The sequence below is a fragment of the Poecilia reticulata genome, chromosome 20 (assembly GCF_904066995.2).
Source record: "Poecilia reticulata chromosome 20, P_reticulata-male-v2, whole genome shotgun sequence".
In the NCBI taxonomy this organism is placed as follows: domain Eukaryota; kingdom Metazoa; phylum Chordata; class Actinopteri; order Cyprinodontiformes; family Poeciliidae; genus Poecilia; species Poecilia reticulata.
The window spans coordinates 14675008-14699512 of NC_088849.1; the positions used below are offsets into that span (position 1 = coordinate 14675008).

The window sequence follows — 24505 nt, forward strand, 5'->3', positions numbered from 1 at the left end:
ATCGTTATCCACAAAGCATAACAGAAATCCTGGCTGAAATGTAATAAATAACCAGGAAACGCCACATAACCACAGTTCTTGTCGTCTGAGATTTTGCACGCAATCCAGTTCCAGGAGGATGTGGATAATTAACCAAGAGGATATGCCCAAACTGGTACATGACTCATCTAATGCAAGTAAAGGATTAGGAGAGGTGCAATGTTTTCAATTAACGTAAGTCCGTTATTGCCTACAATCCGACTGTTCCTGGCTGCTTACCAGATTGGGAGACAGGAGGGACTGGAAGTGAAACAGCAGGCCAGCGCTGGCGATCTGCTCCAGCCACCGTCGGCTCGCCTCCTGGGCTTCCTGGAGTTCCTGAGGATCTGGAAAGTCCTGATCCAGTTCTACTCCTACAGTATGGAACTAGTAAACAAACATCAAACAATATTATAAGAAAAACGCAAATGCTTTTTATAATGCAGGATGTACTTTCAGTGTGACCCACCTGGTTCAGTACAGCCAACAGGTGCTCTGAGAATGCGCACACCACTGCAACTAAAGACTGACAAAACACCACATCTCGTCGCAACTGGATCTCAGAGTCTTGAGAGAAAGGGGAAACAACACAAGGAAGTAAATCATGAAAAGGAAACAGAGAAAAGGCCTCAGCTGTAGCGAGGGAGGAGGTAAACAAAAAAACAAAACCAACAGATTTAAAATGGAAGTACTACGTGACTGGGCCAACAACTGACTGAGATGAGGATGCTGAAACCGCATCCTGAACACCCTGAGGTCAACAAATATTCTTATTCTACTGGAAATTCTTTCTGGAGAAAACTGAAAACAAATGTTTTGTTTATTCATGTGGGAAATAATCAGCTGCAATATTTTCCGAGCGATAAAAAGTTAACACTAAACGAAACAAATTGCCCAGTAGTCCCTGAGATATTATTTAATTATGTTGCGCGGAAGATGAAAACTTTCAAACACAATTTGCCAAGGAGCTCGATTGCAGTTTGTCAAAGTTCTCATGGAAGGAAGCACAGGAGTTTTATTAGCAAGTTTATTCACTACTAAACGTTTTAATGCCTGCTGTCCCCTTAATGAGAGCCAAGTAGAATCTAAGGTTTTAATCTTACCAGTATTGGAAGTTGGTTATTGCAGCACTTACACAATGCAACACTGGGATCAATAGGATACCAGAAGCAAACATAGTAATTCTGATGAACCGAATGAGCAAATATCAATGATGAGATAAAACAACATTAAATTAAAATAAACAAAACGATTAATTTGGTGTTCTGTTATGATAATCTATTAGTAAATGTTAAGTTTAACTGGCTCATAATAATGCAAAACTCTTCATTTTTTTAAAAATTAGAAACAATAGCTGGAAGATATCCTAAAGACGAATTACCTAATTAACACACAGAAAATGTTTAAAGTTTTAAGGGCGAGGGGAAACATGGTTCTTCAGACTGAAAAGGTTGGTGATGCCTGTTCTAACCTGAGGATATTCTATAACATTCGCATTGCAGACAGTTTTATAGATGGAACCAACTTGAAACAAATCATTTGAAAGTAACCTCCATACATGACAAGTCGAAGCCAAATCAAGCTAAACTAGCAAATGATTTAAAATGCACATAACACTGTGCTCAGTTTTAACAATGATGGCAGAACAAACCTGTATACTGCAGTAGAACCAAGAGCAGTCGTGTCTTCACCTCTGAAAACAAGAAACGCAAGAAAACCAGTGAGTACTTCAGAGAAATTTTAATGGTTTACATTATTCCTGCTCAACTACTGGTTTATTTTACATATAGAAAACCAGAAGACAGGGAGGAAAAAATATAACAGTTTAAATCTAGATTTGTTTGTAGTCATGGCCTTGTGCTACAAAGCAGGAAGCCACACTGATGAAAACACGAGCCTTGTGAGATGCATTAATAATAACTCTGTCTTTCTGTATTTCCTCGGTTGTGACCACCAGCTCACCTTTCCCAGGAGTGTCGAGTGGCAGGCTGTTAGTGCTTGGTACAGTTCCCACTGTGGGCTCGTACCACTTTAGTGTGTGCGTGCGTGTGTTCAGTCCGGGAATCAACAAAAACAAAACCACACACTCCTGTGGCAATAAAAAATATCCTTTGCAATTCTCGGCGAATTTTCAGATTCAGCTCAGCGGTTCCAATTTATGAGTCCCAGGATGGTTATAGGTTTACATTTTAAAGTGACAGAGCCATTACTAAGTGAAATAGTCTGTTATTTCAATTAATAAACAAGTGGGAGGGGGGGTACATTGAAGAATAGGCCAATTCGAAAAACATTTTATTTAAAGCCAGATTATTATTATTATTATTTTGTCTTTTAAACACAGTGTGTGACTGCGTGCTTTCGTGGCTTAAACGTTGTGGATTTATAATTGGCTTTGTGCATGTGCCATGCATTTTGGAGCATCTCAGGTGAACACTGACCTTCTACATATTTAGAAATGATTTGTGTGAGCCCCTGAACGCTGTTGGGAAGGTTCCATGGGTCCTGCTTGATGTGGAGGCGCAGCTTTTTGGCGCAGTTCACCCTGGGCTCCATCTCCTGCAGGAATTCTGTTGAAAAACAAACATAAATAATTATACTGACCCAACTCAATGTGGATCCCCCCCCCCCTCCCCCCCCAAAATGTTTATCAGCTCTAAGGGACATTTTAAAACTTCTAAGCCTTACTAAAAAGCCAGGAAAAGCAAGGCAAAATTAAAACAACTTCCTCAGAATAAACCAAGTGTGAAAAACCAATATAATAAGCAAAGAGATTATTAAAAGAGTCTCAGGAAGGGATGCTGGATCAGATGAGGGGTTTTTTTGCCAGATACTTAGATTTATATCTCAATTTTCACATGAGCATGATTTGATCTAAGCCATTATACTTTAGCTCTGGTTGCATATTTATGGTTGTTCTGTTGGAAAATCTCAAGGCTGTAGCAGCCTGTACTGGGTTCTTCCAGGTTTGTCCTGAGTTGAGCTCCATTCACATTCTCCTCATCAGCCTTAACAATTTATTTATTCCGGACTGATAATAAAATGTCAAAACAGGGAAAAAAAAATTGTAAGACAAATAGTTATGTCAATTAACATGCAATTATACACAATTTGTTCGAAAAGGAGCAGGTAGAAGATAAAACAGACAGACGGCCGTTTAAGTCTTCCCACACAAGTTAAATTCATAAAGTATTGCCACATTCAAAGTGTAATTTTATCTTTTTCCGAAGAGAGACTTTGTGGTTCCAGACAAATTTCGTTTAGTAGGAGCAGAAACGGCTCTTGTAAAAGACATAAAACAGATTGTAAAAGTTGCATTAGGGTATTGTACAGGGATACTTTTCTAGAACTCATAGTATTTTGCTTCTAGTAAAACTTTAGCCTCATCTGGCCAGAGGACATTTTTGAATAAGTCTGAGTGTCTCCTACATGTCTGGTGAGCTGCAAACTGCACCCCTAGTAGCTTTGTTTTCACAATGCTTTTTTTCTTCCCACACTTCCATAAAGCCCAAATCAGTGGAGTCCATGACAAACAGTTGTCTGGTCAACAGACTCTTCCCCCTGAGCTGTGAATTTCTGCAGCTCCTCCAGAGTTACCAAGGACCACCTGGCTCCTGCTTCGATTAGCAATGTATTTGTCAAACCTGTCAATTTAGTTGGACAGCAGTGTCTTAGGTTTGTAGTGGTGTCATGACCTTTTCACTTTCAGATGGTGGGGATTTTGAAAGGGTGTCAATGAGATTGAATACAAACAGATTTTAAAACCATATATCATCTTCTTTTCACTTTTTAATTAAAGATTAAATTGCGTTGGTCTGTCACATGAAACCCAAATAAAAACTACTGAAGTTTACAGCTGTGATGTGACAAAATGTGGACGTCAAAAGAGCATAAACACTTTAAAACTTGGCGACAAGTCGATAAATACGTGTGACTTTTTAGCAGTTTTTGCTTCAGCTGACAAAATCTTAAAATAAAATAATCCAAACCTCACTATATAAACAAATAAATTGCTCATTTTCCTCTCAGGGTGGTCACAAAGTTTATGGCTTTAACATTGTACTTGTATCTGGTACAAGCAACTTTTTCCAACCACTTTTTAATGAGTACATGAGTGGAAAAACCTTTAAATTTACATAAGAGACCAACAATAAAGTTTACATAAGAAGAAAACACCAAGATCTTACAAACAAGTGAAAAAAGTGTGAGTTTGGATGCAGGAATTCTGCACTTCTTAGATAATCATATTTGCTGTATTATCAACCACAGGCATTACTAAAGCCGAGATGGATCAGCGGTGATCAAGCCCTCATGTGCCTCCTGGAGGCAAGCGAACACAAACAGCTCTATGTTGTGTTTAAGTATATCTGCGCTCACTTGAGGAGAGCTGGAGATGAGAGGGAAGCTGGTGCACCGTATTGGCCAGGGTGTCTGGAGGCTTGAATTATCCGAAACGTACAAAATAAGTAGGTAATCTGCTGTTTTGCATAAAGTACTCACCGCTGTGCATTAAGGGACACGCGAGGACACAAAGACTTAGTTGCAAGTGAGTTTTGCACAGTGGAATAGAGACAAATGCAAGACAAGACGGTCTTTTGTTGCTTTTTGAAGAAAAATGACTCACTGGGAAGCAAGCTTGCACTACACACACGCACACACACACACCCGCACACACACACGCACACACACACACACACACACACACACACACTTTCTTTTGGTGGTTTATCTGAGAAATGGGTCGAGCCATCCGCAGAAAGCTTCAGGGATGATGAAAGAACGCTGTCAGCTAGTTTGTATTTGTAGAAGGAAATGATAAGGATAAATTTAGCCCTTTCCTTCCACATTTCCTACATTTCCCTGTAAGAGATATGACCTAACAATAGACACCAAGGTTAAACACTAAGGCTAAAATGGGGTCAGGTGGCAGAATGAGCTACCGATTACAGTGTCTTACATAAGTACTCAAACTAATTGAACTTTTCAGCATTTTGTCACGTTACAACCACAAATCTCAACGTGCGTTAGACCAATACAAAATATTTTATTATTTTAAAACTGAACTTTTATTTACAACCCGCTTCTCTGCTATCTCTACATAAAACTTATACATAACTTTATATTCATGTTATGAAGGCTTCGGATGGTAATGTTACAAAATCTGGAAAACTCCAAGAGGTCTAAATAGTTTTGCAATGGAAGCAGCGCCATCTTCACACTACAGACGGAAATGGAAATGAATGGAGAGAAAATGTTTAAAATTGATATGTTTTCTAAATGTTTATAATCCAGCTATAACACTTGCTCCCATGTGTCTGCCTAGCATCACAGTACACAACAGGAAGTCACAGCCGCTGTGTATCCATCTCCTGCTCTGTTTTAAGTCAATACTGGCCCTGAGAGCCTTTTATACCATCTTCCTCCTCTCAGACCCACATCAGGGGGTAACTCTCCCAAGAACTGCGGACAGCGCAGTTAAAAATGTAGAAATTGACAGAGAAAAAGGTGGCCGCGAGTGCACAATGGAACAAAAGCTCCAAAATCAAAAGGTGATCCAGTAATGACTGAAAAAAAAAAAAGTACACGCTTGCATTTTTCTGGTGGTTTTACCTTGCAGCCCTCTTGCAGGCGTGAAGCACTTTGTCTGCTCGAATGCCCGCGCCACCCCCGCTCCTCTCAGCATGCTGGTGATTGAGTCCACCTGAAGAAAGCGGTCGGGTCAAACATAGAACACCTGATACAGTCTCCCACTGCGTCCAGATTGGAAAGTTTGCACAGGGGACCCAAAACATAAAAAATAAAAAAAAGACCCCAGCTGCCCCCGCATAACTAACACCTGCTTCCCCCTCGCCAAACCCAAATGGATTCACAGTTTGTGATGCTGGGGGGGCAAAAAAAAGCTCTATATTACAACATATTACAGGAAGCAGACAAAAAGAGCAGCACAGCTTTGTTCCTTTTCTTTTTCCACCAATGATAGAAATATCCTCATGCCCTATTGTTGTAAAGGTCCCAGAAAATATCAAGGCTGTTCCATTTGCCCTGCTTGGAGCTACAATAAGTCATCCCACTTTAGGTTTCAATAAACAGCTGACCTTTGAAAAATGAGAAATGTTCACCATAGAAATCATAGAAATGCTAATTCCTGGAACTGTCTTGTTAATATTTTAATATCTCAAGTTAAGGGAAACTTCTGGACAACAATATTGTGCAACCTTGAGCCCTCTAGGTTTCCTAACATAATTTCACATTTAGGATGTTTAACTAACCCACCTGGCTAAACAGATGCTCTAGGAAGCTGTGTAGTTTCCTCTGCTTGTCATGGGACAGCCACACACTAGATGGCATTTCATCTCCTGCAGAAATGCAAATACAATCAGTCATTTGGACCACATCAATGTCTTTCCTTTACAATAAAGAAAAAAAATGTCCTTGTTTCGTTCTTTTTTTACATTTTCTAAACAAAGGTGTAGAAATTCTGAACAATCAAAAAGAAGGACTTTTCTCCTATCAAAATTCTGATTAGTCCATTGCAAATACAAGGTCTTCACTTCCTCATGTAAGATACATAAAAAACAATATTTGTGATGTTTGTGCACCTGAATCCATGTCATCACTGTGAACATAGGAGCTGCAGTGACTGCTGCAGATGCTGCTGAAGGAGGCGATCGAGTTCCTGTTGCTGTTGCAGTCACTGATGAAAAACAAGAACAGAATATTATTGGAACTGTGCAAAAAGGTATGCGATATAAACCCAAGCACAGCTCGACATAGCATAGAATAAGTATCTTAACTCATCTTAAATACATTTTCATGTTTTGTTTAGCCTAGCTTATCCTAACAACTTAAATTATCTTACCTCAATTTAGCTCAACTAAGTTCATCTGATCTTATCTTTGGCTCCAGTTATCTTAACCTTATCTTACATCAAATTAACTTACTTTACTTTAATGTAACGTAATTATACTTTAGCTCTGCTCCACTTAGCCCCCCAACAGCTTGATCTATAATACCGTATTTTCCGCACTATAAGGCGCACCTAAAAACCTTCAATTTCCTCAAAAGCCGACAGTGCGCCTTATAATCCAGTGCGCCTTATGTATGGACCAATATTGAGCCACAACAGGTCTAGCAACTACGGTAAGCAACCGCCGACTTCATTTTTCCCCGTAGAAGAAGAAGCTTGAGGTGCATGCTGGGATAGTTGTCAGAATGCTGGTTTGTAATTTATTAATAGTTTGACAGACCTATCTACCTACCAACCGTCTATAATCAGGTCGTCTGCAGGTCATTTAGCACCACGTTCTCTACGAACATGCTGTGGGCGAACGGAGAAAGATGACCATCGTCCGGCCACGCCCCGGCCCAGTCTTGGAAGCTCTCCTTGCTGACTGGAGTTGGACTGTTTTGTTGACATTCATTTGAGTGCAGCTCCATCTAATGGATGCATAACGTAACTCCACCCTCTACTGTAGCGTCTATTCCATGCGCCTTACAATGCGCACCGCATTATATGTGAAAAAAGTTTTAAAATAGGCAATTCATTGAAGGTGCGCCTTATAATCCAGTGCACCTTATAGTGCGGAAAATACAGTAGTTTAGCTCAACTCACCATTGTTAAACTCATCTTAATGAAGCCTAGTTCTGGTTAGCTCAACTTGAGCTAAATTTAGGTGCATTCGGTCAAATTTGTTCAAAAATAGATTTGATCCAATGCATTTCGAAAACATTAAGTCATGCATTGTTGTTTTAGTATGAATGCTTTTATGACAAAGAACAAGTTACTATAAGCACCAGTTGTTATGTGAACGTCTCTCTCTTGAGTGTTACCTATACGAGTCTCTGTTGCTGATAGTGTCATGTCCAGAGTCCTCCTGCTCGTCTCCTGTCACATTGAAACACACCTTCTTCCCATTCCTCTCTGCCTTCTCCCCTTCGCTCTCTGCGGAGATGTAGCTCTCTGGGTGTCTCACCTCTGACGCTGCAGGATATGTGATGGAGGATAGAAGGCTGATGTAGACAGAGAGAAAAGCACGGGAAAAAAGTGAAGAGGAATTGCATAAAACACAAGATAGAAAGATCAAAAATAAAAAAAGTTAACACAATCGTCTGGTGGGTTGTTGATGCAGTGTTTACAGTCCGTAGTAGACGCCACTCGTGTCTGGGGCTCCAATAGCGGACTGCGTGGGCCAAACAAAACCCTGGCTTGTTTCAATTTGGCGCCGGCACAAAATCTTAAGATGCTCAGAGGTCCCAATCGTATTTAAAGATTCAAATATCATGTAAGGGGGCAGCTGTATCAACATGCTGTGACGCGGATGCAGAGATCAGTTCCCCTCTCTGTGCCGCCACTGACTTTTATTCTGTTCTGCTAGATGTCTATCAGAGCGGCAGGAAGAGGATGGACAGGATATTTTCACAGTTGCAACAACACATGGTGGTGTTTAAAGCCATATCCCAATAAATGCTAGGCTTGTACTTTTTTGATCTCTCCCCCCCCCCACGCATTTGCTCTGACACGCGATGTCTGTTTATATTTCGGACTCCTTTCAGTTTGAGCCTGCCTACATTTTCCATTACGTCATTCCATCGGCCTCCAAGACATTTCAAAGTGGAAGCGTTGGAGAGGGACTGCGTTAGTCTGTTCTTCATCAAAATGAACATAGCTTCCTCACGCCAGCCAAACATCTCTTCAACTCTACCCTCTCTCTCTCTCCCTCCCAGCTGACCTCCTTTCCATTCATTTGCATGCCGACAAGGCAGCAAAGATGCCCTCATTACAGTTCGGTCCAGAATCTGCCACAATGCCCCTAAAAAACAAAGTGGCATTCCATTGCCATAGAGAGGCCCTGCTAGATCTGTGATTGGCTGCTCATTACTAAAGAAGTGAAGCTATTATGAGGACTGGGAGACATGGCAGAATAACAATACATGGATCAGAGATGGTGGCCTAAAGGCTCAAATGTAGGGAAGCTATGACCAAGAGAATGAAAGCAGGCAAAAAAAACCAAAAAAACTTATTTCAATGCAACTACTAAATTATGGCACATTTGGTTCTTCATAATATACATTGTTAACCTCCATCTGTAAAAGGAAATTCTGATGGAAAGAAAAAGGAAACCAGGCAAGAAGTCTGGATTAAATTTACAGCCAAAGAATGAAGAACATTGGCATCAATGCATATACCAATATCAATCCAGAACAAATATAACAACCATGTCTGCAGCTTAATTTTGAGTTCCTGAAGATTTCTTAAGTGCGCAAGGGAAAAAAATCAGGAGGATTGTTAAAGTCAGGAGAATTGGTCTCAGTGCTGACCTGCAGCAGCTCTGAGACCTAACAATCTGGCACCCAAACAGAGAGACGGGATTTTACCACTAATAACGTAGTAGTGAAATACAACAGCTGTGTCGCCAGAATACATCACATTTGAAGGCAATGAAGTGACTGTGCAAGTTTCTCCTTTTAAAATCACAAACAAGGAATTTGACTTTGGTTCTGTTTTGCTAAAGACATCTAGAGTGTAAACCATATTTAAAAAGACTGAAAAACTCTACATAAAAAGTCACATTATAAGACTGTATTTTGCTGATGAGTTTTACAGTACTACAGTAATGTAGCTGTTAAAACATTTTGCAGAAGACACATCTGCCACACCCATCAGTCCATATGCAGCTTTCTCACAAAAATCTGCCATTTGCGCATAAAAACTCAGCCACAAATCTAAGGAACGGATTCCTTTTTTACAAAATAAAGTTTTATAGAAGAAAGAAATCTATTATGCTTCCTCGGTGACTGTGAGCAGGAGGCTTCAGGATGGAGCAGTCAGACAATGTCTTGAGAGGACAACATTCTTCTCATGTCAGGAGAGTGTTTTAAAATTACTTATGCGCTTTGAAAACAATGGAAAAACCGACTATGAATTTTTTGTGTTTTATATTTTTCTGATTTTTATGTTTTCTGGCTCTAAAATACGACCATACATTTCCCTTTAATATAGATTGAGGTGAATCACTCCAAGAACCCTGCAGCTTTAAATCACTGCCAGGTGCTGTTCAATGTGCAAACTAAGAACAAAGTTATGGAAATAGAAGGCCAACGTAAGGAGATTTGTTATTCGGACTTGGAAGGGAGGAAGTCCTGATAAGAAGCACGTCATCGAGTATGTCCTCTCGCAGCTGTGACCCCCGTCTCTGAGGCATAGAAACAAAAGGTCACTGGTCCCTGCCTAAAAATGGATTCTTCGAAAGTCTGCCAAGAAGTTATGCAACGGCAAACTGTGTCCAAAGTTTTTATCTTTCCTTAAATTATATGGATATTTATACTCTGCTGTGAATATGCAGAAGACTCCCTTTGTTGGCATTCAGAACGGAAAAAGGATACGTTCAACACGACATATAAAATAGCCACGTCAGCGTTTCATTATATTCGCAGAATAGAACCTCTAAGAGGCTTACAAAAAGGAGGCGACTAAAAAAGTGAACAAAATCCAAAATCCAAGCTGCCTTTGGAGATGGCAAACAAAAACAAAGGATTGGAGATTTAAAAAAAAAGAATCTGGAGACCTCAGAAGGGCAAGAACTAGAGCATGAGAAGTATTAGTAATGATCCTTGGCCCGCCAGCGAACAGTCTAATATACAAATCAATCTAAAGAAGTGCTAAGGAAGGCTTCGCGGTCCCTCAGAGGTCAAAAAGATGCAGACTGCAACCAGCAACAAGCCAAATTAGTTACTGCGCTGAAAACCCTTGTGCCCATTCTCACATCCTCCTACCCTTAACAAGCTCCTTCTCTGTAGTCTGCATGTCGAACAGACAGCTCACGGTAAAGGTCATTATCGCTTCGCTAGATGCTTCCTGGACTCTTCGGCGTGTTGCGAGAATGCTGGCGAGCTAATTGGCAGTGACAGGAGCATGACAGAATTTGTCTCGACTCAGACATTAAAACCCTGCTGAGGACGCTGCTCATCATTTACGAAGTGAGCTGACAGCTCCGCTTCATCGGGCAACTTTTAATCTCGTTCGCCAAATTAAGAGGAGACTATTAATGACTAAATCAATGGAGTGATTACCTGAAGATTCATAGCAGGCTTAACAATCACAGAGCTGTCTGCAAGCAATTATTAACTGCTGTGCAGGTAAGTTTTATTGGTGCCTTGATGGTGAGAAGCTTTTACAGAGGAGGGGCCGTCTCTGTACAACACCCGCCTTTCTTCGTAGAGGTTTTATTTCTTGTTCAGTAGAAAGCTCCATACCCAATTTATAAGGAGTCTTCAGTTGTTTTCTTCACATAATTAACAAGATAAGAACAGCTTCAGATAAGTGGCGTAACTGGTGTTGATGTTGAATGAACAGATTTTGGCTGATTTAATAAAAACCACATTCCTATGGGGCATTCAATAACTCTGGCCTTGCACCAAAGGTAAGTCAGTCATCATGGTTAAATACTTTACAACAGAAATAAACATCTGAGCAGTCTGCAATAAAAACAGTTGAAGTCCCAGAGGGATTTTGTCACCTCATGAAATCCGGCCAGAACTTTATGACGTATTAAAGGTTGTAATATTAAAGGTTCAGTGAGCGATAATTAGTCGGATTTAGTGGTGAACCCGAATATAGAACGAATTCTAAGCTCATCCTTGCTCTATGAGGCAAACGAAATGCCTTAGCTGTTGGGTTAAAGAATGAAGCACGTTAAATTAGAGTCAGAAGAAATTCATGTTTTCTATGTTTTCAAATGGTTTCATTCTTACAACGTGCCCTTCACATGTACCTCATTCAATTCCTTTCTTACAATTCATTCATCTGGACGAGTTTTTGGGTAAAAAAAAAAAAAATAAAGGCAGTCCATAAAGTGGTTTGATCTGACACACATAGCCAATTCAGTACTTGATATGCAGTGTATTCATACTGCTTGAACTTATACACATTTTCTCACACTACAATTCAAAAGTTTATTGCATTTTAACCGGCCTACACAAAGTATCGTGTAATTGTAATGTAGAAGAAAAATTATACTTGGATTTAAAATCCTGCCATGATTGTCCTTTTATGTACCTGCCAACTTTACACATCTGGAAAATTCAAACTTTTCCCTCATCCTGCTCGGCAAAATGCCTCTGGCCTTGCCAAATGAAAGGTAGAAAGTCTGTGGTTTTCAGTTTTCACCTAGCAACCAGACCCCACTGGTGATCTTAAAAGGTTTTCAGGACTGCCCATTATTTAGCTACATCGTTTCTTCCCATCAACTCTGAGCAGCTTCTCTTTTCGTGCTAATGGAAAGCATTCCCACAACATAATGCAGCCACCACTATGTTTTACTATAGCACTGCGTCCGGGGTACAACCAAAAAAATCAGATTATAAGTCTCATCTGACCAGGTAGCCTTATGGCTTATGGCAATCTGAAAGAGATGCAGATTGCCATGAATATTTCACTATTCTGTGAGAAATTCAGAGCTGTTATTTTAGAACGCAACCCTGTTTGCTGGGTTCCTTGGTCTTTATGATGCTGTTTGCTCTTTAATGTTTTCTAGCAAACCTCTGAAGCCTTCACAGTAGGGTTTATGCTGTAAATAAATTGTAAGTATGAATTTTATTTATGTTTGCATAACTTCTGAAGGCAGTTACTGTAGGTCTGTTCGATTTTACCAGCATGAGAGTGAAGTGGACATAATACAATGTACTCCATGCTTTTCTCTCTTTTTTTTATTTTTATTAATAAAACATGCTAACGTTAACCTTCTCCATCACAAATATACAGTACTTTGTTTCTATACCATGAAGTACTTAAAGCTACTTACTCGTGAATATGGGCGCCGTGTGTCTCCATTTCCTTGACAGCAGCGGTGAGTTTATAAAGAAGTTTCTGATATGCGTCCAGGGTGAGCAGGTCTTCTTCTCGGAGCAGAAAACGAAGTCCGTGTCCCTCCATCCGACCCAGACTGTGACTCGACGGGGCAGCCATAGTTGTGATGGTGTATTGGGCATTCACCATGGGGTTCAGCTTACCTGTACACAAACCCCTCTCGTCAGTAAAAACCCTGTCACAGCTAGATAAATAATGAAATAAAATGCCCATGCTCTGCACCATCCTCACCGCTCTCTCCAGCGCTGCGTGCACTCTTCTCCAACGAGTTCTTCCTGCTGTCCAGCTGCACGCCAAATGCACTGCCCAGAGAGGTTGTGGTCTTGGGGTAGGAGACCTCCATCACATTGATGTGGCAGTTCGTGGGACAGAAGTCGCTGCTGTGGAGAGGTGAGACTTTGGCTTTGGCCTGCTTGAACGTGGGCCATGCTCTGTTCTTCAGTACCCGAGAAAACTGCATCAAAGTAAAGGAGAGATCCAGCCAGATGATGAGTTTATAATTGTTCTCATACAGGGTTTCTGCAGGTTTCACCAACTAAAATTTAAGGCTTTTTAAAGATCTTTTTAAGACCATTATGAATTAAATTTAAGATGTGCAACAATAAAAATGTACAAATCATTTTGTATTTAGTAGTAACAAGGTTTTTTGCCCAAAATGCACATAGCATCGTATGAGTGGGCAACAGAAGTGAGTCAAAGGCGAAGATGGACGTTGTCCAGTCAACGATAGCGATACATTTACACTTTTACACGGTAGACACAAGAAAATGCTAGCTAGCAAGGGTATATTAGCATTAGCATTAGCATTAGCGGTACCTTCAACCGCCTCAATTCACAGACTGCAACGAAGATGTCTACATGGATCTCAAACATTTGCTTGACAGAAAAGAGAAGCACAAATTATATATAATAAGATGAAATAGTCCGGCCACGACAAACTTTTAAACCTGTGGTTAACTCATTTAAAGTCAACTTTCCTTTACGTGAATTTAAGACATTTTAAGGCTTTAATTTGAGATACATGGATTTATAAAACTTTTTAAGGATGCGCAGACACCCCTGTAATAACTTCCAGGTGGGTGACATTGGTAATTATAGTTTTTCAAAGCATGGAAACATTTTAAGAAGATGTAACCTTGCATTGCTTAGCTGATGTGAAGTATTGAAAGGCTACATGTAAAACACATTAAAGCATCTGTTAACTAAATGCCGCATTGTCCTTTACTCATCTGAGAGTTGGCTCTGGAATAAAAGCAAAAACACGCGTTTCAGTACAATTTCAGCATTCTCTCCGTTTCATGTGGCAACTCAAATATTTTTAGCAAATCAAAAGATTTAAAACAGGTTCCTAAGATCGCCATTGCTCATACGTGTGGAAAAATCTCCAGACCCCGACACAACCCCTTCGTTGTTTAGACCAAGGTAAACGGAGCTGAAATGGTGCGCAGCCGCTCATATCATCGCGTTGTAATTGGGACTTTTCATGTTTGACTTCAGCGAGCTCCGGAATGCGAGTTCATGTTTCAGGTTTTCTGCTGAAGAGCTGCAGATTTCTGTTTTCCAGAGTAAATGTCAAACATATTCTCTACTGAAAGACATGTCTTTGCAACAAAACTCAGATCAATCTTCCACACGTGGATCCTGTGTACGCAGCTTATTAGGGGCCAAATATCCTCCAGAAGGGATCAACAATCAAGGATTTGTGCAGGAACATCTGACAACAGCCAGAAAGAAAGAAAACTTCTGAAAAAATTAGAGAAAATTGAACATCTATGAAAAACATGGTGCAGAGGGAGTTGGAAGGTCGTCCTGGATCCACTCAAATTGTTTGTACTTTTCCCTGAACTCCATCACAGCGCCAACATGCCGCCTTGTGTATTTACAGCAGATGTTTAGCAACACTGGATTATTTTTTTTTAAGTATTCTTTGGAGAAAGAGATTCCCATTTATATTATACTGCCTGCATCTTTTAAATAAGAAACAAAACAGTGTTTCTTTTCAGTTATCGTGGTTAGTTTAATGACAAAGGAAGGAGGAAAGGAGTTGCCGTAACATCTGTCATTTTATCATTCATTTAATTTCCATGTGGGATTAGAATTGAATTGAATATGGAGCTCGAAATTTCAAAGCACAAGTCAAAAATCTCTCCTTCTGATCACTTTCTGCTCCATCTTTCTGTTCATCTCGGCTTTAATCAGTCCCTACCTCCACACTTCCCACTCCGTCTCTCTCCCCGGAGGTCTGAGGAGGAACGTTCTGCAACAAAAGGGGATCTTACACAACTGGATGTCCTGGCTGTGACTTTGCAAGGATATTTATGAGTGGTAATTAATCCAAGACCTCTGTCTAATGTCGAGTCAGTCTGTTCTTTTTTTTCCTCACGTACACTTGCATGCATTGCCTATGATGGAATGTGTGCAGATGTTGAGGAGAAGTGACACAAAATGTCAACTTTTCATCTCAGGACTTTGGTTTACAAAGTCCTAGTTCTGGTAAATGTCATGTTCTGGGAAAGTTTTATTATTTTATCATTGTTTTCTAGCAATTTACAATAGTCATTTGGTCATGTTTCAAGCACAACCATGAAATGTCATGTACATTTCATGTGATTTACCAGCTAAAGTAGTACATTGTCGTTAAGTGAGACGAAAAAAGGAGAAGTTTTCAAGGGTTTTTACAAATAAAAATAAAGAAATGCATGTACTGTGCGTAGTTGTACTTGTTCTTCATTGCAAGTGATTGTATTTGACATTTCATTTTTACAAAATAGCTCAAGCACAGTCTACTTGAATATGGAGAATCTAAAAATCCTACTTGCTTTGCTCTTTTCTCAGTTTTTCTTCATATTTTACATGATTGTCTTTTTGAATTCTCTTGTAATTACGGTAATCTTTCATTTCCTATTTTGATTTCTTTAAACTTTACCTTTAATAACATAAAGATACCTAATTTTTAAAGTGCAATCAGTAATACTTTTATAACAAATTTATATCAGTAATGATTTCTTGGTTAATGTCAAGTTGTCATAACAAAGACATTTGGAATAATGTCAACTTTGTATTAAAAGTGTCATAATTTACCGAATGACGCTTTATGACAACAGTCCTAAATATTTATGAAGGCTTATTCATGTTTATGACAGTGTCATGTCAGTCTTATTCAACCCCTTCAAATAAAATGTTACCCAGGGTGCTTATCTGGTTCAAATCATTATTTTGCATCGTCGTACCTTTCTGTAACTGGTGATGCGCCGGTTGATGTGCTCCGCCCTCTCGCCACACATCGCATTGAAGCGTACCTGCAAGTCGTCGGGTATCACGTCACAGCTGGAGCTCAACCTGCCGCACATCTGCAGCAGCATGTCGTCGTTCCGCGCCAAAGCCTCCAGGATCTGCTCGCAGACGACGGTAAACAGAGACAGCGATGATGAATTGATATGAGAGAGCCTCTAAAAATCATACGAATGGCGCATGAATAAAAAGCCAGTCTTATTTCTCAGCAGAATTTCACGAGCAGCTAAACTGGACTGAATAAAATTCCCCACGTTCCATAAATTCATGAAGATACACCCAGATTGTTCCGATCAAAAATTTGATATAAAGAAAACAGGAAAGCAGGGGAGAAAAATGTAGCTGCAGGAAGAGACTGAAGTGGAGTTACCCACATTTAACACAGCACCCAACTCTCCAAGGATGATACAGGATGCTGCAGCAGATGTACTAAAATTACTTTCACTTTGCAGCAATGGGAAAGCGCCGGTACAATTTACTTTATGGCTTTAAGGACTATTTGGCAGGGTTTTTTCTTTTTCTAATGGCTTTCTTATTTAGAAAAACGCTTTACAGTAAAGACTATACGCTACAACTGTAAATCTAGCTCCAGGCATGTTCTCACGTTTGATCTGAAATAATTTACTACAAGAAAGGGAGATGCCGTTCATTAAAGGATCTGGCAGAGAGATGCTGCAAAAGGGTATTTTTCACTTCAGCAAGCATTGCATCTTCATGTCTGAGTGGATCTGTCATCCTCCGTGTGCTTTAAATCAATAATGATTCATACTGCGAACATCGCTGCTGGGACGTAAAAGGCATGCTCTTAACCAGGCGGGAAATGAAATAACTAAAATGCGTTCTCGGTTTTAATTTGCTTTGCAAGACCTTTTGAAAAAAAGCTGGTGATTTTAAGTGTGCAGAAGTAGCCCACAGACTTTTTTTTTTTGCACAATGCAATGTTTTTCATTTAAAATCTGAGCTACTGCATTGCTCATTTTTAGCTATCAGAGCATTACAGATTAAAACTAAATGCTTAGTCATTTTTAATTCGAATCACAAAATAGTGTATCCATTTCCTGCACAAAAAATGGAATGTTTTAGTGTTCTTATTTGAATATTTATGTTTATGTATTTTACTTGAATCATGATGATTTATTTGTGATGCAAACATTATCGTCAAAAAAAAAAAAGTCAAAATTGTTTGTTTCTTCCTCACCCCCATTTGTTTCTGTTCATGCAAAAAGCCAATAAGGACATACAGAGGGCAGAAAAATATTACACACTTTGTAGCATCTAATGAGGACAATTTACCAGGACATCACAGGGTTACAAACATGGACCAAACAAGAGGTAAAATGAGTTGTAGGTGCCTTTGTTCAACTTCATTGTATTTCACACAGATGTAGCTTTTTCACTCCTTTAGAAACTATTACAGGAAAAATGGGATGTATTGAAGCCGTATGATCCAGAGTAGCCAACTGTAAATATTCCTGATTTTATAGAGCCAGTTACAACTATAAAGGATCAGTAAAATGAGATTTGGAACTGGCAGGATCTGGCTGCTTCCTTCCTGTTAAATCAGACAAAAGCAGCAAGACATGTATTTGATTTTTCTCATGGCTTCTCCATAAATGATGACCTTGACTAAGGTAAGAGGAGCCCCACCACTCCAGCAAACAAATTGTTAAAAAAAAAAAAAGAAAGAGGAAAAGGACCTTTTGAAGGACGAATCATTTGGAAGCCTTTTACTGCCAATTTCATATGCTTAAAAGTTTTGACATACATCTGTCCAAACTTCTTGTTTCAGTTCATCCCAATTGAGCTTATTCCCTACAGACCTTGCAGCCTTAAGCAGAGCTGATTTATGGCTTCCTGCATGCATGTTCAGGCTTCAGGTTACATTTCTGGATGCAACAGCTGACTGCAGAGAGCAGCATTTATTTAAGTGTTTTCCATGCTGAAGTGCTCCTCTTGGCTTAAAAGTTCCTTGTGAGGCATTCAAGACCAGAAAGTTTCCGCCTCGGCCTAAAGTGGAGGATCATGATCCTTAGTCTTGAAAGGAAAGGCTTTGCAGAATGGCTTAAAGCCTCACACTTTAATCTACTGTTTTCAAAATGTTCCAGGATGTCGCTTTAAACAAAAACTTTCAGTGATCTACAGAAAAGCACAAAAACTGCTGTCTTTGATTAATGATTTTCAAACTTCATCACCCCTGACCAGTGATTAGCTAGACATTTGGTAAGGCTATATGCAGCCAATTTAAAAACAAGGCATTTTCAAATTGAAGTAAGAAGAAACACAATTAGTCTGGCCTGTTTTACAAAGACTCCCTCCTCAAAGATAATGTGTCATTGTCCATAATCATAAGGTAGGTAGTTATTAACAAACAGAGCAGGAAAAGAGAAGAAATATTTTTGACCTGGGCCAATAATAATTGTGAAATAGAAATCAATTAATTTATCAATAATTTATTAAAACTGGTACTGGAATTATGGCTTTAGAAAAACTGGAGATCAGAAATATGTGCATCTTTAGTATTCTTTTTTTTTTACTTTCATTTTTTAACGTTTTTTGAATGTGTTGCAACTCACAATCTGTATCTCTTTAGATACAGATTTAATCTCTACCTGCATTTTAGAGGGCTAAGCAGCCTCCTCTAAAAATCGAGTTTGAATTTTGCTGTGGGACTTAAATGATTTGCACGCTGACCTCTCTGCAAAATGTTTTGAGATCATCTCAAAAGTAAAGCGAGCCGATACCTTCGCAGTGAGGCTGAAGAACCCCTTGGGCTCGACCATCTTCTCCAGCACGTGGCACTTGATGCCAGCAGTGCTGTCGTACTCGTACACCACGCCGTACTCCAGGTGGACGTTGTCTACAGTCAGACTCACGTGGTCCTTCTTCCCATCAATGATGGCGATCGTGTTGAATTTGTCCATCACTTCTAAAATAGGAGAATCACACAAAGGGCAGAATTCTGTATTGTTTTTAATCACACAATCAAAACGGTACGAATTCATCAATTTTTGGGATGCAATTTGGCGATGCTGCAAGCATTGATTTCATCATCACATCCAGCAACAAAGGAGGCCTCAGACCACCAAGTCGGAGCATAATTCAAAAATAAGACTCGCTACTCATGGTTTTCCTCCATCTATCCCTGCAGAAAAAAAAAATGATGAGTAGTTCCACTAAATTAACCAGCCCTGTGCTAATGAAATGGCTTAATATGGCAATAAATTGTGCTCTGCAGCAACTTGCTGAAAGGGGAATAGCTTTCCTTGTTTTACTCTCTCTTTGGGATCTATAAATTGTTGAGGGAAATTAACACTTGATGAGCCAAAGGAAGCGGCTGTTCTCAGACTAACGCAATCCAGATGAGCCTGTTTCAGAGCAGCGTCTAATTCGGTAAGAATGAGCTTAAGTGTATCCGTGTGAACAGGCATGAGTTGCATTCACAAACACCGTGGACCACAGTGTATTCTCCCAAATGGGTGATTATTATGTGCTTTGTGAATACGCTTGTGTGTTTGTGTGTGGTCACCTTCCACTTTGCCCTCGAAGCCATCTCCGTTCTCCTCCAGGGTGGGTTTCTGGTCAGATTTATGGTTTTCCTCCAGAGCGCTCTCGCTGTTATTGTAAATCCACTTAACGGTGTCTTGCTGCAGAACAATAATATGACTGTTCATCAAAGACATTTCACAAACAGGTTCAAGAGGAAGATTGTTTTAATTGATAAGACATATTATTGAATCTAACAAGTTACAAGATTATCCGCATTTTCTGCACAAAAGCAATTGCAACCTTTATTTCATTTTTAATTAAATGAAAAAAAAGATCAAAGTAAACAATCCATTACATATATGTTATTATTTACATAAACTATTTGCATGTCTTAGTTTTAAGAAATTTAATGAACAAGAGAAAACAAAGGTCAGACTTTTCAGCATGACAATGACTGATCAGAGCCATTCAAGGGAAAATGATCTGATTCTGATTATGGCACATTAATTTGGCGCATCTCAAAGTTTTACTTATTACTGAATGGATTAGATCCATTACAAGTATACACACACCAACTAATCAAACATGAATTTGTCCACTTTCAGATTAAGTTCATTCAAAATTATTTGAAACTTTACGTGGAGGTTGAAACCTTCTCCAAACATCCAGTCCACATGGCTATATCACAAATGAGTATTTAAAATATCTTCACCATGCAGGGTGGAGGCAAAAGTGCAAATGCACCAAAAAGTGTCAATGTCACTGTGGACAGGCACTCAGTATTAGTCAGATGTCAGAGATCAAGTCCGAGGAAGCTCAGAGACGCAACACACTTTTTCAAGGGATGCTGTGTTTTCTGGAATATCTGCTTTTCACTGAAGCTGTGAGTGAAAGACACTTAACGGATAAAAGAAAGGATAAAGGAATTACACATTTTGTTCTGTTTTTATCCTTTTGATCTTTAGAAAGTAAGTCATGAAACATGTTCAATTTGAAAAGGTTGAAACCTTTTGTTCAACTTTAGGAAAGGCAAGGATGTACATTTTCAAGAAATTACAGAGCGCGACTTATGCTATTTATGCTACTCGTGCTAACAAGCTAATTGCTAAAAAAAAGCCTAAAGTACCCACTTCACAATCATAGTCTCTCAGTTTTAATAAGTGTTAATCTGATTTATAGCAACTGCTATTCCAATAAAACAGGATGACTGAAAGGCCAGAAAAACATTTCAAAAGCTACCCTTATATTTTAGCAATAGTGTGGTAACCAGATTTTAGAAATTGTCCAAAAAAAAAACAACCTGATCAGTGATCACTAATAACAAAAGATCAAAATTTTTCTCCAAAGTCACTTCTATCAAAATGCCATCAATGGTGTTGGATTTGCTGCTAAAAATGTCTCCTGTGTCTGCATAGGCTGAGGCCGGAGGCTGTAGCAAGTTCAGCTGATTCTGCATAGCGATGTTGTTCACCGTCACAGTTGGCTTGGCAGCGCAAACAACAGAAAGCCTTTGCAAACATATGGAAACCCGGTCGCAAAAATAAACCCATGCCAATCTAATCAAGCCATTCTAGCGTGCCTCACAGGCGTGTGTCTTTGTCTGTGCCGGTTTTCCACACCCAAACCCGCACCGGTTTTTTTTTTTTTTGGCTTTTTTTTGCCAAGGCTACACACTGTGCTTGCTCTCTGGTCTTCATGTGCTTAACCCCCCCCACCGCACACAGAAATATGCAGAGGACAAGAAGGAGAAGGCGGTTCCTCTGTAGCCACGGAAGTTATATACTAGATCTCCTGCTGTAGTGCTTAAAATCCCCACAGATCTCCATTGTAATGACACATCATTGCTAACTGACACAATACACCACCTTTTTTCATCATTCCCCACCTTTAACAGGTGGTCTCTCCTTCTACACTAGTCTGCTTTCAACCGCTCAGCTAAAATAAAGAGAAAAGCCACCCTCCTGGCTGCCCTTCTTTCTCCAGTCATCTCCAGATCTTTTACCACCTCAATCGGCAATCTACTAGTCTTTCACTATGAGCCCGGGATCATGCTGCTGGAGCAAACAAAACACTATTATTTCTGTGTAATCACCCTTGAGAAAAAGAAAAGTAGTTACAGGAAAAGGTAAAACGGGAGCTAAAAGGGGCTGTATTCTGTGTTTATAACTACTGCTCTTTTTTTTTTTTTTTTGCATTTCTTTGGCTCTCTGTTGCCACTGCAGCCTCACATTGTTCCCATGCTGCCAATCCATTACATAACAGATCAATCGGCTAATAGTTCAAAATGTCAACACCAGCAAGAGAATAAAAATCAAACCCAATTACAAAAACAGACAGAGAAGGAATGCATATTCTATTCCTACCTTCAGTTTAAGGGCAATAACTGAATGGGAAAAATAAATCCCATTTGTAAAAAGAATTGTTCTTGCCTCTTATTGCTTTGTGTTATTTAAATGCACTGGTTCCCAGAGCCTTTGGAAGAGGAGCAGGACTTAATAATAATAATAATAATAATAATAATAATAATAATAATAATAATAATAATAATAATAATAATAAATAATATTTTTAATATGGGACATTTTCTTTTTCCAATTACTTAAATTAAATGTTGGACATTTTAAAAAAAAATGTCTTCAATACATGTTTTAAGTTACTTGAAGTCTGCATCGTGTTTTTCTGGCCCGACTTTATCTTTTATTTTGTTAGTTTCACTTCCTTGATCTGACACGTTATGAATGATGGCCATTGAAACGGAGAGAACCTATGCGAGATTAATTTAATCTGTACTCTATCCCCTTTCGCCTGCACTGGCTTCTCCTGTTGTCGTACCTGCGATGGTCGCCGGTATTTTCTGCACGCGGTGACATGAGCGATGACGCTGGCGTGGCTCTCCTTGCTCACGTTGATGCCATTTACTTTGATAATGCACTGGCCAGGGTGGAGGCCGGCGGTGGCTGCCACCGTTCCTGTAGGAGAAAGAGAAAAGAATAGAGTTTAGGTGAAGAATGCTGTCTACATTCTCAACACAAAACTGCAGCAGTCGGCATTCTCCGGCTTTGTATTTGTGTCTTTATTTCCTGTATTAAGCACTGAAGTATTCACTTAGTATTCAGAGGAGGGAAGTCATTTATCGAAAGCAGATGTAGACCACTCTAAGGAACATAATTTAGATTACAGGAGAGCGTCAAGGTTAAAAGCACTAAGAGGAAGCACTTGAGGAGGTAAATATTTTCAATTGATTTCTTTTATCTTTTGGGAGCTCAAACAGGGAACATTAATATTTCTGGGTGGTGCCCATTTCAAAGTTATTTAGGAATCATCTAAATCAGTCATATACAGGTGGTTGAAGGCAGAGCCAGAGGTGGGAAATAGAGAAATATGGATGACAAAAATGAAATAAATCCACGAGAAGAATTCAGAAATCAGCCGTTTAATGAACTCCTCCGACTTTCAGAATAACTGTAGGTTATTCTTATAGTTATTCTACCCTATAAGTAATTCAGATAGTTTTCCAAATTGGTTGGAAAAACCCACACCTAAGCTCAATGAAACAACTTCCCCTTCGTTGGGACATTGTGGCTTCAGGAAGAAGACTTGAAATTTGTTGCACCACTGCACTCACCTACGTCAGCTTTTCTTTGCAACTGCTATACTGCAAACTTAAAAAAAAAAAAAAAGCTTGATGAAAGCTGCGATTTCATCTATTGCACAATTGCAATTCAAAAGTAGCAAACAGTAAACAAATCAATAAAAGTATAATTTTAGTGGTTCGGACGCAGATATCCATCGCGAACATCGTCATAGTTTGTAGTATCACATAACACGGACACCAGTTTCTCTGTGGCCTCCCCTAAAAGCATCAGCAAGTGAAGCTCTCGGATGATACGACACAATAATCAATAGTTCTCTGCGCAACCAGCATCAGGCGTGTCTCCTAATTGGTATTACCTGTTCCTGCTAGACCCCAAACACCAGGGGACAGGAGCTGTGGTGAAAAGCTGAGGGATTAGACTCATCCTACACTTTGAGCTCAGTGCTTCCACTTCAACACACAGCAGGTTCCCAGGAAACACCATCAAGTCAACACTCTCAATCCACATGCAAGTGCCTACCCTGCACTTTTCAACCCTCCTATCCCATTTAGATTGCTTTAGGGAAGAAAAATAAGATTCGATTCCCCCCGAGGGGAGCCAGACAAGGCTATGGATTGTTTTTTGATTGGACCCTATTTTGTTCCACTCCTGATAGCAGCGCTTCTATACAAGCTCTATTAGGGAACGGCGGAGGGAGAGGAGGATTCTGATGAATGCAGGCCCTTTGTACACCCTACAGAGAAAACGACCCGATGAGAAAAAATGTGAATGGGTGGGTGGAAATCATTGTGACGTTTCACGCAACAGCCAAGTCATGCATTTCCCCACAGACTGAGGCAGCAGCTGCCCGCCAGCTGTGCTGCTGGTAAAAACAAATGCAACCCTTTTGCTGAGGCAGCCAGACAGATATCTCATACCTCTTCCAACAGCATGGACCACCGAGGGTCCAAATCCTCGGATCTGGAAGCCCAGACCGTCTGCAGAGTCCGGAATCTTTATTGTCCTGCAGAAAGGAGAGAGACACAACCAAAACCGAGATGTGCAGTCGCAAAGACGATTTTCACAGTTCAGTGAGCACACGGATCTGCCTTACTCTCTCGGCTTGGTGCTGACCAGCACCCTGAGGGGTCCCTTGCTGTTGAAACACTGCCTGAGGAGAACTTCCACTTCAGAGTACGGCCTCAGGAACACCAGGTCTCCGTTGATGGCAAACAACTTCTTCCCAACTTCCAGGCCAGCCATCTAAAAATAC

The 24505-nt window shown here is 39.9% G+C and overlaps 1 protein-coding gene across 2 annotated transcripts in view; it reads right to left on the reverse strand.

Annotated features, from left to right (window-relative positions):
- prex2 (phosphatidylinositol-3,4,5-trisphosphate-dependent Rac exchange factor 2) overlaps positions 1-24505 on the reverse strand; it is a 97142-nt gene that overhangs the window by 23242 nt on the left and 49395 nt on the right. For both annotated transcript variants that reach the window (XM_008396340.3, XM_008396341.3), the window contains 16 exons: positions 24347-24495; positions 24171-24256; positions 22490-22626; positions 19698-19815; positions 18913-19097; positions 16111-16272; positions 13112-13334; positions 12816-13023; positions 7846-8025; positions 6615-6709; positions 6289-6371; positions 5626-5716; positions 2457-2585; positions 1670-1711; positions 488-585; positions 259-405 (listed from right to left, as the gene is read on the reverse strand). In XM_008396340.3, coding sequence (XP_008394562.1) covers positions 259-405; positions 488-585; positions 1670-1711; positions 2457-2585; positions 5626-5716; positions 6289-6371; positions 6615-6709; positions 7846-8025; positions 12816-13023; positions 13112-13334; positions 16111-16272; positions 18913-19097; positions 19698-19815; positions 22490-22626; positions 24171-24256; positions 24347-24495 — 2133 coding nt within the window. The remainder of the gene's footprint in view (positions 1-258; positions 406-487; positions 586-1669; positions 1712-2456; positions 2586-5625; positions 5717-6288; positions 6372-6614; positions 6710-7845; positions 8026-12815; positions 13024-13111; positions 13335-16110; positions 16273-18912; positions 19098-19697; positions 19816-22489; positions 22627-24170; positions 24257-24346; positions 24496-24505) is intronic.